Here is a 15,219-nt window from a genome sequence, read left to right as displayed (position 1 = left end):
AAGTTGTTCGGCTTAATAAGCTCTAAATGTGTACCAGGTTTCCTACAAGTATGTAGGAGATATGCATCAAAATCTTGTGTGACTCTCAGGCAACCTAATGGCAGCAGATTCCAACCTGTTTGCCCATTTTCATGGGTTTTTGAGCATGTTAAGTCATTAAAAATCCTTAGAAAACAATAGGGCCCTTCACACACTATGACGACATAGGGCTGATGTCATAGTGCTTGGGCCCTAAAGACAATAGGGCTGATGTCATAATGCTTGGGCACTAAAGACAATAGGGCTGATGTCATAATGCTTGGGCTCTAAAGACAATAGGTCTGATGTCATAGTGCTTGGGCCCTAAACAAATAAAGAAAAAAAATGCTACAAGTAATAACACTAATAGTAATACAAAATTAACCATATTATTATAACTACTACTTCTACTAAAATAAGTAGAAGACAAAAAACAACAATACTAGTAATACTATTAATAATATCAGTATCATTAATAAGAATAACACTACTAAATAGAAGAATAATACTTTTATTATTACTATACATAATTGTTGTTGTTGTTGTTATTATTAGTAATATTATTGTTCATTTTATTGGTGTATATGCTTGAGTTTGGTGTCTTTACTCAGGGGGCTTGTTTATTGTTCAGAGAGGGAGCACACACACACACACACACAGAGTCGCTGGCTTCCCGCTTTTGTTTTGGGCTCCGCTTAGCGACCACAGCGCACACATACACACACACACACACACACACACACGCAGGAGGAGTTTTTTCAACACCTTCGGATGATATACGTCTGGAAAAATGGTTTGGTCAGAAGTTTATCTCACTGTGACCTGATTAAAGGCGCTGTGAAGCTCTACTGCTAGAGTGTCGGTTAGTAACTGAGGGAAAGAGGCGCTAGCTGGCTAACGCTAGCATTAGCAGGGTTAGCCTAGCTGTAAACGATGCGCGCTGACTGTTTGCCAAACTAAAACCCTGGTTAATAGACAGCCGGGTTAATCAGGTTGGAGACACGTCAGATGAACCCGGTTAGCAAGCTCGCTTTAAGAGAAGATAAATAAGTAAATAAAATAAATAAAAAGATCAGCTAGTTTGTCTTCCACAAGAGACTGGGTTGAGGAATGGCCACCGCTTCCGGTTTCTCTTCAGGCGTGAGCGGCTCACGGAGCGCCGCGTCTCTGTCCGTGTCCTCGGCCGGAGCTGGGGGACAGGCGCAGGGCATGGCGGTGGTGTGGGAATGGCAGGACGACTCGGGATCGTGGCGGCCCTACAGCGGCCAAGTGAGCTGCTTTATAGAGCAGTGTCTCCAGCACCATCGCAGCGCAGGCCAACCTGTCACCACCGTCTCCCTGGGGCAGAGCGACCCCAGCCTGGCCGCCTACATCATCGACATCCCGAGCCTCAAACAGTTCCGACAGGACACCGGTGAGCATCTCTGTCTCTCTGGGGACATTATAACGTCATTATAACGCTTATCACTAATAAGGGTGCCATTACATATATGTTGAAACCCCCATCTCATTTTAGTAAAATTGATTTACACTTTTTGGAATCACTAATTATAAAGTTAATTTCCACTCAGCCAGGAACCATGAAGGTGTGAGGTGCTACCACCACCATGTTACAATCAGACAAGTAACATATTAGACTTATTTAAACATCTCACTCACTCATCGTCTCTATAAAATGGCTTTATTCTGTATGTAGGGTCACGGAAGGGAGGGACGCGGGGTACACCCTGGACGGGGTGCCAATCCTCCGCAGGGCACACACACACACACACACACACACACACACACACACAAATACACATTCACACACTGGTGTTATTAGATTTCGACAATTAGTCAAATCTGCATGTCTTTGGGTTGTGGGAGGAGACCGGACTACCTGGAGGAAACCCACCACGCACGGGTAGAACATGCAAACTTGAGAGGTGGGAATCGAACCCGGAACCTGTAGGTGCGAGGTAACAGTGCTAACTACTAAGCCACCTTATTCAAACAGCTTATCATTATTGTCCTGTCCGTTCAAAATTGAAAGTAAGAACCAATAAATTCCTCACGTTGCATAGTTTGAGTCACCGATCTGAAATCGATCTTGTTTGCTTGGGAAATTTACTGAAGTTTAAAAAAAATATTAGATTTTTTTGTTGGTAAAAGGTAGAGATCAATGTGAAAGTGAAATGTTATTTTTTAGTCGGAGACGTGGATGCGTCAGTGTGCCACATGACAGCGCTGGGTATTTCCACAATAAAGCCTGTTTGTGATGTCTGATCTTCAGTAGAAAGGGAGTGACTGTAATAACACACTCCACCTGAGCTAACACAGTTAAAGGCCAACTGTTAGTCTTTGCTGACTTTGTAAAGTCTCTGACAGTTGGTTGGCCTTTTCCATTGCGTCAAACGTGGCCAACGCAGCCCAGCAGCGTGATAGGTCTTTAGCGTTTCAGCCACGACAGTGACCTTGTTTTTCGAAAGCCTCGTGACACCTGCGCTCCCCGCTGACTGCACAGGATGGACGAGGGAGGAAATAGTAGCAGGAAATGTGCCTTGGGTTCAGACAGGAAGGACATGGGTTAGAGTAACTCTATGAAGTCTGACTTAAAAATAGAACTTAAGCAAATCACGAGGTAATTTTAGACGTTTTTGCATGTTTTTTTTTCTTTTTAAGCAAAAGAAAACATAATTGTGTTGCTGACTAAAGGGCTTGTATATTCATGAATATGACTTTCATTATAACACTTATCAATACTAGGGGTGCCAATATATCTGTTGAACCCCAGTCCCCCTTATTCATTTATAGATTGGCCAATTCACACTTTTTGCATTAATTATAAAGTAAATTCCACTTCCTCCAACCGGTAACCATGGAGCTGTAAGGTTCTACCACCATCATGTTAAATTAGATTTGTTTTTTAAACACCTCACTAGCTCATCGCCTACACCCCTTAATCTGTATACAGGGTCACGTGTCATTTACTTCAATAACATACTTAGGCCAAATTTTTTGGTGGTTTTTCTCCACCCTTGTGCCCGGTCTGTCTGTACTAAGCTTTGGTGTTTCTTTCTCGGGCAGGTAAGATCCGCTCGGTGCGACGCAGCCTGTTCCCTCAGTCACCCGTCCTCGGCAACGGAGTGCTCTGGGAATGGGCCAATGATGAAGGCAGCTGGACGGCATATGAAATGCACACCTCTGGCATCCTAGAGCACAGTTACCTATCACGCCAGGCCAAGGCTGACTTGGGACCGCATGGCAATAACTACGTGGTGGACTTTACAACGTTCGAACAGATCAACAAGACCTCTGGCTATCGGCGGCGTGTGCGCAGGCAGAAAGGCACCCCGTACCCGCCTGCAGCGGCCTCGGGCACGGGCTCGGTCATTCACTCGGGCCCGGCGTGCACGTGCCAGCAGTGTTTGAGCCACGGACCCATGCCTGGCCGCTCGCGCCACTCTTTCTCAGCCGCAGCCGGGCCATCCTCAGGATACTCGCCGTATCCCAGAAGGCCGCTCTCTGTAGGGAACATGGCTTGGGGAGGACCCTGGAGCCCAGCAGCTACATCTATGGCTCAGCCTCCAGGGCCAGTGCAGTCCTTTCCAGCTACTCCCAATGGCTTGAGGTGAGATTGAGGGAGAATTTCCAGATTTGTCAACCTTGAATGCTGCGAATTATTAACACGACCTAGCTGATAGAGTTGATGCACCTACCAGTAGTTTTTCTTTCTTTCGTGTTCTCCGCTTTGATGTATTTAAAGAAGACACTTTTCTGGAAGAAGAAGGTGTCAGATCAGTTGGATTTGACTTGACTTCCCATTCATCTGACACCAAGTAGTGACACATTTTTTTCCTCTAAAGCTCCCATCAACTCTTTCCTTAATCGTCATCTCACTGTTGCCTGTTGAGTCTGTGCTGAATTTAAGTTATTTATACATTTTTAAAGCACTAAACAGATTAGTATACAGTACCAGTCAATGCTTTGGACAAAGTTTTTTTAGATTCTAGAACAATACTAGAGATTTCAAAACTATGAAATGACACGTATGGCATTCGCTAGTTAAGTAACAACAATAGTCAGTTGTTATTTTAAGACATGAAGGTCAGGGGCTGTATTTACAAAGCTTCTTAAGTTTAAAACTTGCTCCTAGTGATGGAATTCTAAGAAAAGTCTTAGAATTATGACATTTTCTTGGAATTTTCCCCCTTAAATTTAGGACAAAATCTTAGTAAAGATAAAAATGATTCACAAAACATCTTAACCCTAAAACCAGCTCCTAAGGTAAAAATTGTTAAGAGTAGAGAGGAGGACTTTTAAGAGGCTTAAGAGTTTCTTTAGCAGAGGACAAAATGGTGAGAAGAAGAAATGTTCTACAAACACTGAACATAAAAGTAAACACTGCTCTTCTGTCCAATCTGGTTTTCTTGTTTTTACTTCCCTCCATCTCTCTTGGATTGTTGGCCTCAAACCATCTAAAAGTGCATTTAAAAAAGACTGTCCTACAATCATGTAAATTGGTAAAATCTGAGACATTTTGCTTCCATCAATCTGAAATGGATCACAAGTATTAAAATCAGTTTGGGAAAAAAAAATGTAAGAACGTAAATATAGTAACTACTTTGTGGAAATTAGTTGCTTTAAAAGTAGACACATTTTGAACATTTGGCTGTTTTAATTAACTTTAAGATATTGAGCCTATAACAGAAACTTTGCATAAAGTAGCTGTCATTCATGATTATACAATTTCTTTATATACAAACATTATGATTTCAATGTCTTCTATTTTCATATATTCTGTTTTTACAAACAGCACATTTTAAGACCTTTACAGATTTATCAACCAATCACAGTCTTTGAATCGCTGCATCATCCCTAAGAACGGGGTCAACCACACCTCCTCCTCACTAAGATAAAGGTTTTTGTACTTTTCTTTTCTCAGAGTTGCTCTGAGAAGTTTCCTAAATCACTTTTAGTCTAGGACTTCCAGCTAGGACTTTTTTAAGCTAACATAAGAGCTCTCTGAGAGAATTCTAAGAAGCTTTGTGAATATGGGCCCAGATGTTCTGGAATAGTTCTTGAAAGAGCAGTATTGCCAAATGTATTTTTCGAAACCAATCAAGCACCATGATGAAAACTGGCTCTCGTATAAGAAATCCCAGAAAAGCAAGGCCTAAACTTACCTTTGCTGCAGAGGAGAAGTTCATTTAGAGAAATCACCAAACGGTACCTCAAGATTAGAGCCATTATGAAGGCTTTAGAGAGCATAAGTAGCAGATACATCTCAATATCAACTGTTTAAAGGAGATTATTGCCTGTTCAGTATTGAGTTTCAATGTAGAAAGAGCTAAAAAAAAAAAACAAAATCAGGAAAGAGTTAGAAGAGGCATCCAAACGTTGACTGGTACTATATAGTGTGTGAAATGTTGCAAATGATGACAAAGCTAGTTTTTATGACATTTACACCGCTTTTGCATGTTACGCTGCTGTGCTCTAAGTACCGAAGAGGAGAAATAACACTGTAAGCACATGCAAACCACGCTGTTACCCTGTTTATCCGGTCTCGTGACATCTGCGCCTTTAGTAATATGCACAAACTAGACCAACTCACCAAGCAGCGTTCGTGACTGGCTTGTTTAAATATGGAACATCCAGCACTAATATAGATTACAGCTGGAGACTATTGATCTATTATTGATGAATACTTACTGATCATTAGAAATTGTGTTACCTTGCACATTTTCAGCTTATCCACACCTTTTGCGATAATTGAAAGAGAGAAAAGAGAGATTAAAGAGCATGTGTTTACAAAGTAATGCCCAGGGTTTATTACAGCTTATTACATCCTGATGGGAACGATGAGTCATCTTAACTCTGAGCGAGAGAGTGTGTGTTTGTGTGTGAGAGAGAGAGAGTCATTAGGGAAATTACACGGTCAAGTGCATCAGTGCATCCTCAGTCACCGATGAAATGAAAATGAAATTAACTAACATGGCGTGACATGAAGGGGGTATAACAGGAAATCTCTTGTATTCAGTCTTAACACCTCTATCTAGTTCTCTTTAAGCGAATCCAAAGCCCCCCGGTTCATGACTCATGCGTTTGTATATCAGCTCTACATAGCCTTAAAAACCCGAGGCCGTGTCTCAAGAAGCGTGGCGGTTCGTAAGAGATTGTTTGGGGGAAACCCTCAGATTTACGCTGCAGTCGTTTGCATTCCATCAAGCAGTTGGAGAGATGACAACCAGGAACAGCCTGTTGTTTAGATAAGGGTTATTTCAGCCTTTAAATGTCACGATTTGGACTTGCGGTTAATTAAAAAAAAAAAAGACTTTGTGATGTAAATCTTATGCAGGAATCGTCAGTAATTGCTGATGATTATTTTTCTCTTTTACAGCATCCCATCTATCCCTTTACAGCTGAACGGTTCCAGCAGCGTGAGTGCAGCCTTGGCAGGTACTGTACACACACACACACACACACACAGTCAAACATGTATCAACAGCTTTTTTTTTTTCTCCCATGTGTCTTTGTCTTTAGTTTCTCTACACTAAATGTACATTTTGACCAATAAAGGAATCACCTTTCTTGTGAGTGTCAGTCAGTCAGTCAGTGTCGCTTCCCCCGGCCAAGCAGATTAGCGTGACCTGGATGTTAAATGTTTCCCAACTTATAAGCCCCGATCTTCATTGTGATACATTTGATCTGTATGCTCCGGATACATTCTTAGTCCTCATCTTAGTCCTCATTCTCCCGTCCAAGTCGTTATGCTGTGTGTTTGCAGGTTTCCGTCAGATTTTAATTTTTTTTTTTACCACCAGCATCCAAGATATTATAGTCTTAAGATTGGACTTGACAGGATCTTGTGGGAATCGGGGTGGGGATCTGCAGTTAATCAACAAGAAAGAAGGCTTTGCGAGAGACAGAACTAGGATAACGAGGCTCTCGCCGCCCTCCGCAGCAAGCCAGATGGGCTGAGGATCTGGCGGTACAGCTCGCTAAAGCGCAGTCAGGTGGATGACACTCACTGTCAGGTTTCCTTACCGTCAAGGGATGCTCCGAACTCACGCCCTCATCACAGCATGCAACCACCCCCTCACTTGTGGTTGGCCTGCTCCACTTTTTTGGCTCATCACTTTTCCTCTCCTCCCCCCCTCCTTACCTTACCCTCCCTCCCTCCCTTACCCTCCCTTCCTCCCTCCCTCGCATGTTTTCCACCTGGCTCTCGGGGCCGGCTGTCCAGGCATGGCTTCCATTTTGATGTCAGCAGCAGGACTGGGAGTTCGCTTCATGACCGGCCCCTCCGGCAGGCCCAACCAAGCCCAGGCCAGCTCCGTTAAGAGGGCAAAGAGGCAGCACAGGACAGGTAGCTAAGCCGCGCCAAACATAAACACCTAACCCGACACCCCAGAACTTGCCCCTACCGCCCACACCCCTGTGTCTTATTCTTTTTCTTTTTCTTCTTCTTCCTCACATGATTCTGCTGCTTGCTCTAAACAACACCTTGTATATTTTTATGAATTTATTTAAAGAAACCTCCAGTATGTGTATGTGATGTTAAGCTCTGTAACTCTCTGCTGGTCTGCACGAATAGCGGCCGTGATACGTCGCGCATGCACACGTCACGCCGCCTTTTGCCACGCTCGCCTCATTTGCCTGTTTTTGTCTTCATCCATTACTTGCACGTCCTTTAACCTGTGAGAATTTAAAAACACATCTTAAGCAGTGGTCATAACACGTTGCGGGTCAACACCATGCTGCGCGCACCCTCGGACGCTTTCCCTTTAAAAACTATTCAGGCGGGGAGATCTGACGAGATTCAGCCGAAACTGACACTCACAAGCAAGCCTAACCCACTTCCTTTTTAATATCCGCTAACTTTCAGCGTCACCGTCACTTCGCTCGACTTGTGCACAGAACTCGGTGCAGTAAGACCCCAGGAGTGGTGGTGAGGGGGGACCTAAACTCGAACGCTGCTTCACCGCGATTCAATTTCAATTCTTCACTACAGCTTGACTATCACTCTGGGAAAGCGGTATCAGATGATTAGCCTTTAGTAATCGTATCTCCTTTGGAGCCGCTTGTGCGCATGCAGGAAGTGGTGCAAGTGAAAGCGAAGCACTTTCCCAGAGTACATCTTTTTTGCTAAACCGCTTACCCGTCTCAGCTCAGCACTTTTTATTTATTTTATTTTTTTTGACGTTAAAAACTTTTTGCGAACTATCGGAATCATTTTATTATTTATTTTTATTTTTTGTAGCTGTGAATTACTTTTTCCAGCCAATTGAAGGAATGCTTACCTTTTGGATGTGTATAAAATGCTTCCGTTGTGTGTCCTCAGCCACCCCGAAACCCGAAGAGGTCATCAAGAAATACATGGAGGAAGTGCGAGCGATCCCTGACGAGGTACGAAATCAGTCATGATGTCTTCATTAACACCTCCCAACTGTTGCCCCAGGACGTGCAGTTACAATTCTATAACTTGGACATTCCTTGACATTTGTAATTGAATGATTGTATTTGTTTCCCCTGGAGGAAAAAGTGAGACCTGTGATGATGTCGTTTCAGGACTGCATGATTTGCATGGAGCGTCTGTCCTGCCCCTCCGGCTACGACAGCCCTGAAGGGGGCAGCCAGGCCCTGCAGCCCAGCACAGTGGGCAAGTTCACCAAGTGTGGACACACTTTACATATGCTCTGCATGCTGGCCATGTACAACAACGGGAACAAGGTAGGACACTTTCAACCCAGGACATCACTGAGCTGTGTGTGTTTTAAGATTTCCTTAATGCCACGATAGTCTCAAATGAACTCCTGAAATAATAACAGCCCTTACGTGGGTTTTAGCACAATTATTTCCTGTTTAGCTGGAGCTCAACAGTGCTCTTATGCAGTGCTATTTATAGTTATATGTGCTATAACTTAAAAATTGATATATAACATTACAGGAGAATATATGCATTGCTGTAAAGAAAAAAATATATAGTACAAGACAGAAATTTGTGAGAAAGTTACCAGAAGATCTCATATTCTCCAGCAAGCTCAGTAAAACCTAACAGCTGTTTTCTTGTAAAACTCCTGATTTAAACAATGAGTTTTCACTCCAAATATTGACTGTTTATTTTATTACTCTTTATTGCTTTTTATAGAAGTTTATTTTATGCAGAAATGTTTTCAAAAGCATTTTTTGGAAAATTCCATATATCATATATTCTAAATTCATCTCGACACTTTGATTTACTTATGGCGCAGGTTAAACGTCTGAGTAGTGCAAAAGGTTCGATAATCCTATTCAGCCAGTTTTGCGTGCACACAGCTGCCGATAACTTCACCCCTGCTTCTTCATTTATTGACTTAAAGAACGAGTCCTGATCAAAATAAAAGTGCACAGAATTTGCATAGAATTTTATTGATGACGATTGTAATCGTGGTTATGTGCTGCATCACAATAAACCACAAAGGATGCAGAAATTAAAAGAATGCTGCTCAGCCATCTCCCTCGATCTCTTTCATTTTTCACTCTCGGCGCTTTGATAAACCACAGAACTGCATTCATGTCACAGCTCCAGGCCGCCCTACATGACGTGGCGTACTCTATGAAATTTAATGATACTCGCCGAGTGTTCATTTAAACTTTTCTTTTGAGTCTTCTAATATTGCAATTCATACATACCTCTGATATATTTTTTTTTTCTTTTTTTAATGGGATGTTTGATGATGCATTAAAACGACAGTGTGAATATTAGACATTTGTAATATTTTAAATGATTATTATTATTAGGGATGCACCGAAATTTCGGCCGCCGAAAATTTTCGGCCGAAATAGCATTATCGGTTTCGGCCGAAATGTAAGAAAGCGCCGAAAATAAAAGCCGAAATTGTCGCCACGCCTCTCCCATCCTCCCGTCTCGTTCGCGCTGTCATTACGCATCAAACACGGAGTATGTCGGCGGTTTGGAAGCACTTTAAAGTTTCAGATGAGGACAGCAAAGTTGCAATATGCAACATTTTTTTAATACAAACAAAAAGAAAATATTTTAAACATGTTTTTTAATGAAGGCATTTTCGGTTTCGGTATCGGTTTTCGGCCAAGTGCATCCAAAAATTTCGGTTTCGTTTTCGGCCCAGAATTTTCATTTCGGTGCATCCCTAATTATTATTTTTTTGCTGCTGTATTGGCGTACGTTTAAACTTTCTGACGTTGCTGTTTCTGTTGTGTAAAAGGATGGCAGTTTACAATGTCCCTCCTGCAAGACAATCTACGGTGAAAAGACCGGCACCCAACCAAAGGGCAAGATGGAAATATATATCATCCCTCAGTCGCTCCCTGGCCACCCGGACTGCAGCACTATACAGATAATCTACAACATCCCTCCTGGAATACAGGTCCATTTACATATACACACACACACACACATATATATATATATTTATACACCTTAGTTAATTTGGTCCTCAGATCTAAAATTATATTATTCGACTTCAAAGAAGTACATGACATTTATCCGTTGAGAATGTTATCATCATTATTATTAGATCCCTCTCATTTTGTCGTTTCATTTGCGTGGGTGTCGACTGATCAAAGCAGTCGTCCGTCACCCAAACCTGACTCATGTGCTTTTTCCAAATGATACCTTCAGACGATCCAGACGCTTTAATTTACACCGAGGGATTTGTGTTTCTGTCCTCAGGGAACCGAGCACCCGAATCCCGGCCAGCCCTACACCTGTCGGGGTTTTCCACGCTTCTGCTTCCTGCCTGACAACGACAAGGGCAGAAAGGTATCCAGGAGTTTTAATTACACTGCAGTGTTTCCCACAGGTGTGGTATCCAGAGGAACCAGTGTCGGCGTTGCCCGACAACACAAACGCGCTCTACTGCTTAGAACAGACAGCAAATACATATAGGATCTTTAACACAATGTTTGAGTTTCACATTTCTGAGAGTCAACCCACTAACCCTCCCCTCAGTCTTCCTGTACGTGAAGAGGAAGACAAAGTCAAATTTAGACTTTTTGCTGTACAATGATGGCACTGCTCATCAATGCATGTGAAAGTTAAAAACCAGAGCATTTTCAGCCATTTCTTAAATGAATGTTTTAATAAATAAATATATAGAGATCAAGATTGTGCAGTATAGAGTAACACACTTTTTTCAGTACAACCTAGGCAATATGATACATTAATCTTGTTTTATTTTAAACAACTATACAAACATGAAAACTAAAAAAGAAATTCTTAAGATCATCATTTTTAATAGTTTTAGGTTGTTCTGTGACTTTATAATAATAATAATAATACAGTGGAACCTTGGTTTACGAGCACAATTCGTTCTGAAAGCGGGCTCGAATTTTTAAACACTCGTAAACCCAAATCGAATTTCACCATATGAAATAATGGAAACTCTAATTATTCATTCCACAGCCCAAAAAAATAAATACATAAAAATAATTAATACAAATAAAAAGTAAAAATAAAACAAATTAACCTGCACTTTACCATTTAAAAAAAAGTAAAAAAAAATTCAGACAGATAAGTGTTTGTTTGTGCGCGAGAGAAAGAGTGTGTGTGTGTGTCTGTGAAGGCGAAAGTAGGAGGGGTGGGTGTGGGTGGGTGTGTGTGTTGGGTGGGTGTGTAGGTGGATGGGAGGGAGGGAGGGAGGGGCACAGTGTCTAATGACGCGCGCGCACACAGACAGAAAGAGCAGGCTGATAGAGAGAGAGAAAATGGATTTTTAACCTCTCTAATGAGACTTGCTTTTGCTTTACATGTACGCTGTAAACACATGATCACAGTGGTTTAGTAAACAGTACACGCGTGCACAGATGTTGGTTATACCAGTAAAAGACGAGCACTAAAACTCAGCAGGGGAGACTTTTTTTTATATTTTAAAATCAGGCAATGATCAATGGTGTGTTGTCAAACGGATCCCGTCAAATTTTATTTATTTTTTTTACTATGTATTTATTTATTTTTAAAAAAAGCTCTCAATCACAAATATTTATTTAAAATATGAATATCTTAGTCACTTTGTGTCCTAGGCAAACGAAATTAAATAGGCTTCATGTTGTAATATTAAAGATTTATTTATCAAAAATCAAACGGATATAGATTTTATAACTGATTTCACAAAGCTTCAGGAATGTTCAATATGCGCTGCGCCTGTGACACGACCCACGTGAAGCTCCTGTCAAACACGCTGTACCGTATCTCGTGTAACATCCTACAGCACCTCAATGATTCTCTGCTTGAGTTGCTCTAGGCCTGTAGGAAGAGGAGGGATAAAGACCAGTCCTTCCACATTGCAACATAGAAAAAAAATCACAAGGTGTCAAGTCAGGTGAACGTTGTAGATATTTTAACAGCATATTGTCATTATCACTAAAGGGGGGGGAAAAAGTAAAACATTAAACTTAGTTTTTACACATCTTGTTAAAATTTGAGATCGTTTGAGCAGGAATTGGCGATGTTGTTAGACTTTTAAATGATGTCAGATCTTTTGGGACACCCTGTATATACACACCACTTTCACGGTAGCAGGATAAAGGGGTACAGGAGCAGTAGCGCGAGAGGAAACTGTCCTGCTACTCGATGGCATCATTATCCTGGACAGGTTTCTAAAAATGTGTTTGCAATTATATTTCAGCAGCCTGTCGTCCTCTATGTGTAGGAACTGAAAGAACGACATAAGAGCTCTTCTAAGACCAAAAAAAGTGCGTGAATGACAAAGGTCTGATTTAAGGTCATGAAAAAAGAGGGAAAAAAATAATGTCCTTTCAGTAATAGAACCAATTTGCTGTTTACTGAAGGAGACTGCAAATAGCATGGTGCGTTAATATCATGTGAACGTTAACATATCTTAATATTGCAGTTTAAAGTAGGCTTTAAGTAAGTACATATCATCTTGTTCCTATGGAGTGCATTGGCTGATATTTCTTCTTCAGCAAATTAGATATGAATGGGCCTTGATTGCAGGGGTCTAGATTATAGTACATGCAGCCTTTAAGGAGTAAGGAAGTGTTCACTTATTTATTAACATGAACCGCCGGCGCTGGAAACTGACCAGAGGGTTAGGTGATGAAAAATTAGCAGACGACGAGCCAGGGTTCAACAAGAGGAAATAGTTTATTGCGTCTGGGGAAACAGCCAGTATTTAGACCAGCTTAAAGCCGATGAGTGCGGTGACGAGACACTCAAGATATGGAAATGCAGCGATAGAGATTCCTATATTCGAGGGTTGACATTCGTATGAGGACAGAATGTTTAATACACAGATCACACTTATCATGCCGCATGATCCAAAACCATGTATCTAGTATAAACGTGGTTTAATTTTTCATTCAGATTATACATGGTTGAGAACTGGATTATTTTAAATGTTTTAGTAAAACCAGAAAAAAAGTTTCTAACTTCACTATTCCTGCGCAGGTGCTGGAGCTGCTGAAGGTGGCGTGGACGCGGCGGCTGATCTTCACTGTCGGCACGTCCAACACGACAGGCGAGCCCGACACGGTCGTGTGGAACGAGATCCACCACAAGACCGAAATGATGTCAAACGTATCCGGCCACGGCTACCCGGACCCCAACTACCTGGACAACGTCCTGGCAGAGCTGGCAGCGCAGGGCGTAACCGATGACTGCCTAAAAAGAGACACTCCTCGGCCACGTGAGCCCGAGTAGCTCGCGGAACGTTACAGGGGAGGGGAAAAAAAAGAAACGGACACAATCGCTAATCCTGCTTGATGATACAGAGACACTGTGTACGACCGTAGTAAGATTTCGAGCCTCTAGAAATGCTTGGGTTAAACGGCTTGTAACATAAAATGCCGTCACTAGGGGGGGAAAAAAACAAGCCTGTAATCGCATCTTTTCGAGGACATCCGCTAGAATTGATTCTCATCTAGATTTAAAAAAAAAAAGTCAGACGTACAACATACAAAACAGGCTTCTGTTATTATTATATCTTTCTCCATCGGTCAGGCGCTCAGATCTTACTCGGTACATTATCTAAGGATGAGAAAAGAAAGGAAAGCCTGTTTACAGTATGAAGTCTCGATGAATGTACATATAAGCTGAGGCGGTGATGTTTTCCGATTGTGGCGCTCCGGTATTCCGATTTCTGAACAGCCGCGTCGCTTTTGTCACACCGTTCGAGAGAGAGGCAGCTATGAATTGGGTTCGAACATGCAATTTCTCCGTAGCACTTTTAGCTTCCGCGGTGCTGTGAATCATAAAGGGATTCCTAAAGCCACGTGTAGAAAACCAATAAAGCTTCGTTTCTCAGCATGGCTTTACGTTCCAATACTACATTTCATACTTACATTCCAGCCCCTCTTCCAGACCTCTCTATAACGGATGTCTTCGTATTAACCACCCGGGCAAGGATGTTTTCAAAATAAATCAGCGGCATTGCTTGGAGTCGTATTAACAAATGTAACATGTAATTATTGCAAATCAATGCAAATAGTTTTTACTAGTATTGTACTAATTGTATTACAAAATTAAAGTGTTACAAATTGCGACTATTTTAATTCATGCTTTTTCAAAATGCTTTCTCGCTCCTGTGACTACAGGTATTTAAAAGCACAAGGGAAATGTTTTGTACGTATCATTTATGTTTATAATAATAATTATGACCCGAGACACCATTTCACCCTTTGCACATACTTGCGCCCATATTTTGCCTTTCCACTTCTTTCCGCCACAAACTTCGACTTTGGAATGAAGAGAAGTTTAGGCGGGGAAAAAAAAACCCCTCCTCATTCAGAGAAACTATTTCCAGGTTACTTATAGGGAAATGATTGCAAATGATTGCAAATGCAGAATTCCCACAATGCCGTGCAAGTTCCATTACTTGCCACAGCTGGTGACGCTCGTCCGTCCACGACAGCCACACGCATTCATCATTCTGTGGCAAGCGTTAGGGGAAATAAAATGTATGCAAACATCTTTCTCTCTCTTGATTTGTCTATATAAATATATATCACGCTATAGCAATAAATATTCGATCATGCAATATGTTTCTGGAAAACTTGATATCCAAGAGAAAACAGTGATATCCAAGTTTACCTCTATACAAAAAAAATCCCTCCATCACTTCACCTTGTGTTACAATCCATGCAGCTGTGTCTAATTCCCTAAAAACCTTTCTGTTTAATTTGTAAAGGGACAATAACCAGAGCATTAAGACCATAACTGTCGAAGGCAAGTTAATTTATCAC

At 41.6% G+C, this 15,219-nt stretch overlaps 1 protein-coding gene across 2 annotated transcripts; it reads left to right on the top strand.

Annotated features, from left to right (window-relative positions):
• The first annotated feature begins 698 nt into the window (after positions 1-698).
• On the top strand, positions 699-14,518 carry dtx2 (deltex 2, E3 ubiquitin ligase). 2 transcript variants are annotated; one of them, XM_053485723.1, is made up of 9 exons: positions 699-1,432; positions 3,085-3,628; positions 6,398-6,456; positions 7,244-7,366; positions 8,342-8,406; positions 8,569-8,730; positions 10,224-10,385; positions 10,691-10,780; positions 13,427-14,518. In XM_053485723.1, the coding sequence occupies exons 1-9, from the start codon at positions 1,129-1,131 to the stop codon at positions 13,676-13,678; spliced, it is 1,761 nt and encodes a 586-aa protein (XP_053341698.1). In that variant the 5' UTR covers positions 699-1,128; the 3' UTR covers positions 13,679-14,518. The 2 variants fall into 2 exon arrangements, with proteins under 2 accessions (XP_053341698.1, XP_053341699.1); XM_053485724.1 differs by lacking the exon at positions 7,244-7,366 and having other exon boundaries at positions 700-1,432.
• Positions 14,519-15,219: the final 701 nt, after the last annotated feature.

This window comes from Clarias gariepinus, chromosome 24 (genome assembly GCF_024256425.1).
Source record: "Clarias gariepinus isolate MV-2021 ecotype Netherlands chromosome 24, CGAR_prim_01v2, whole genome shotgun sequence".
Classification (NCBI taxonomy): domain Eukaryota; kingdom Metazoa; phylum Chordata; class Actinopteri; order Siluriformes; family Clariidae; genus Clarias; species Clarias gariepinus.
The sequence above is the reverse complement of the archived record's forward strand: the minus strand, read 5'-3'. Positions and strand labels throughout refer to the sequence as shown.

Coding starts and splice junctions, on each gene's coding strand:
- dtx2 (XM_053485723.1), top strand. CDS start 1,129: ATGGCCACCGCTTCCGGTTTCTCTTCAGGCGTGAGCGGCTCACGGAGC. Junction 7,367..8,341: donor AAAGAGGCAGCACAGGACAG/GTAGCTAAGCCG, acceptor GTGTGTCCTCAG/CCACCCCGAAACCCGAAGAG. Junction 10,386..10,690: donor ACATCCCTCCTGGAATACAG/GTCCATTTACAT, acceptor TTCTGTCCTCAG/GGAACCGAGCACCCGAATCC.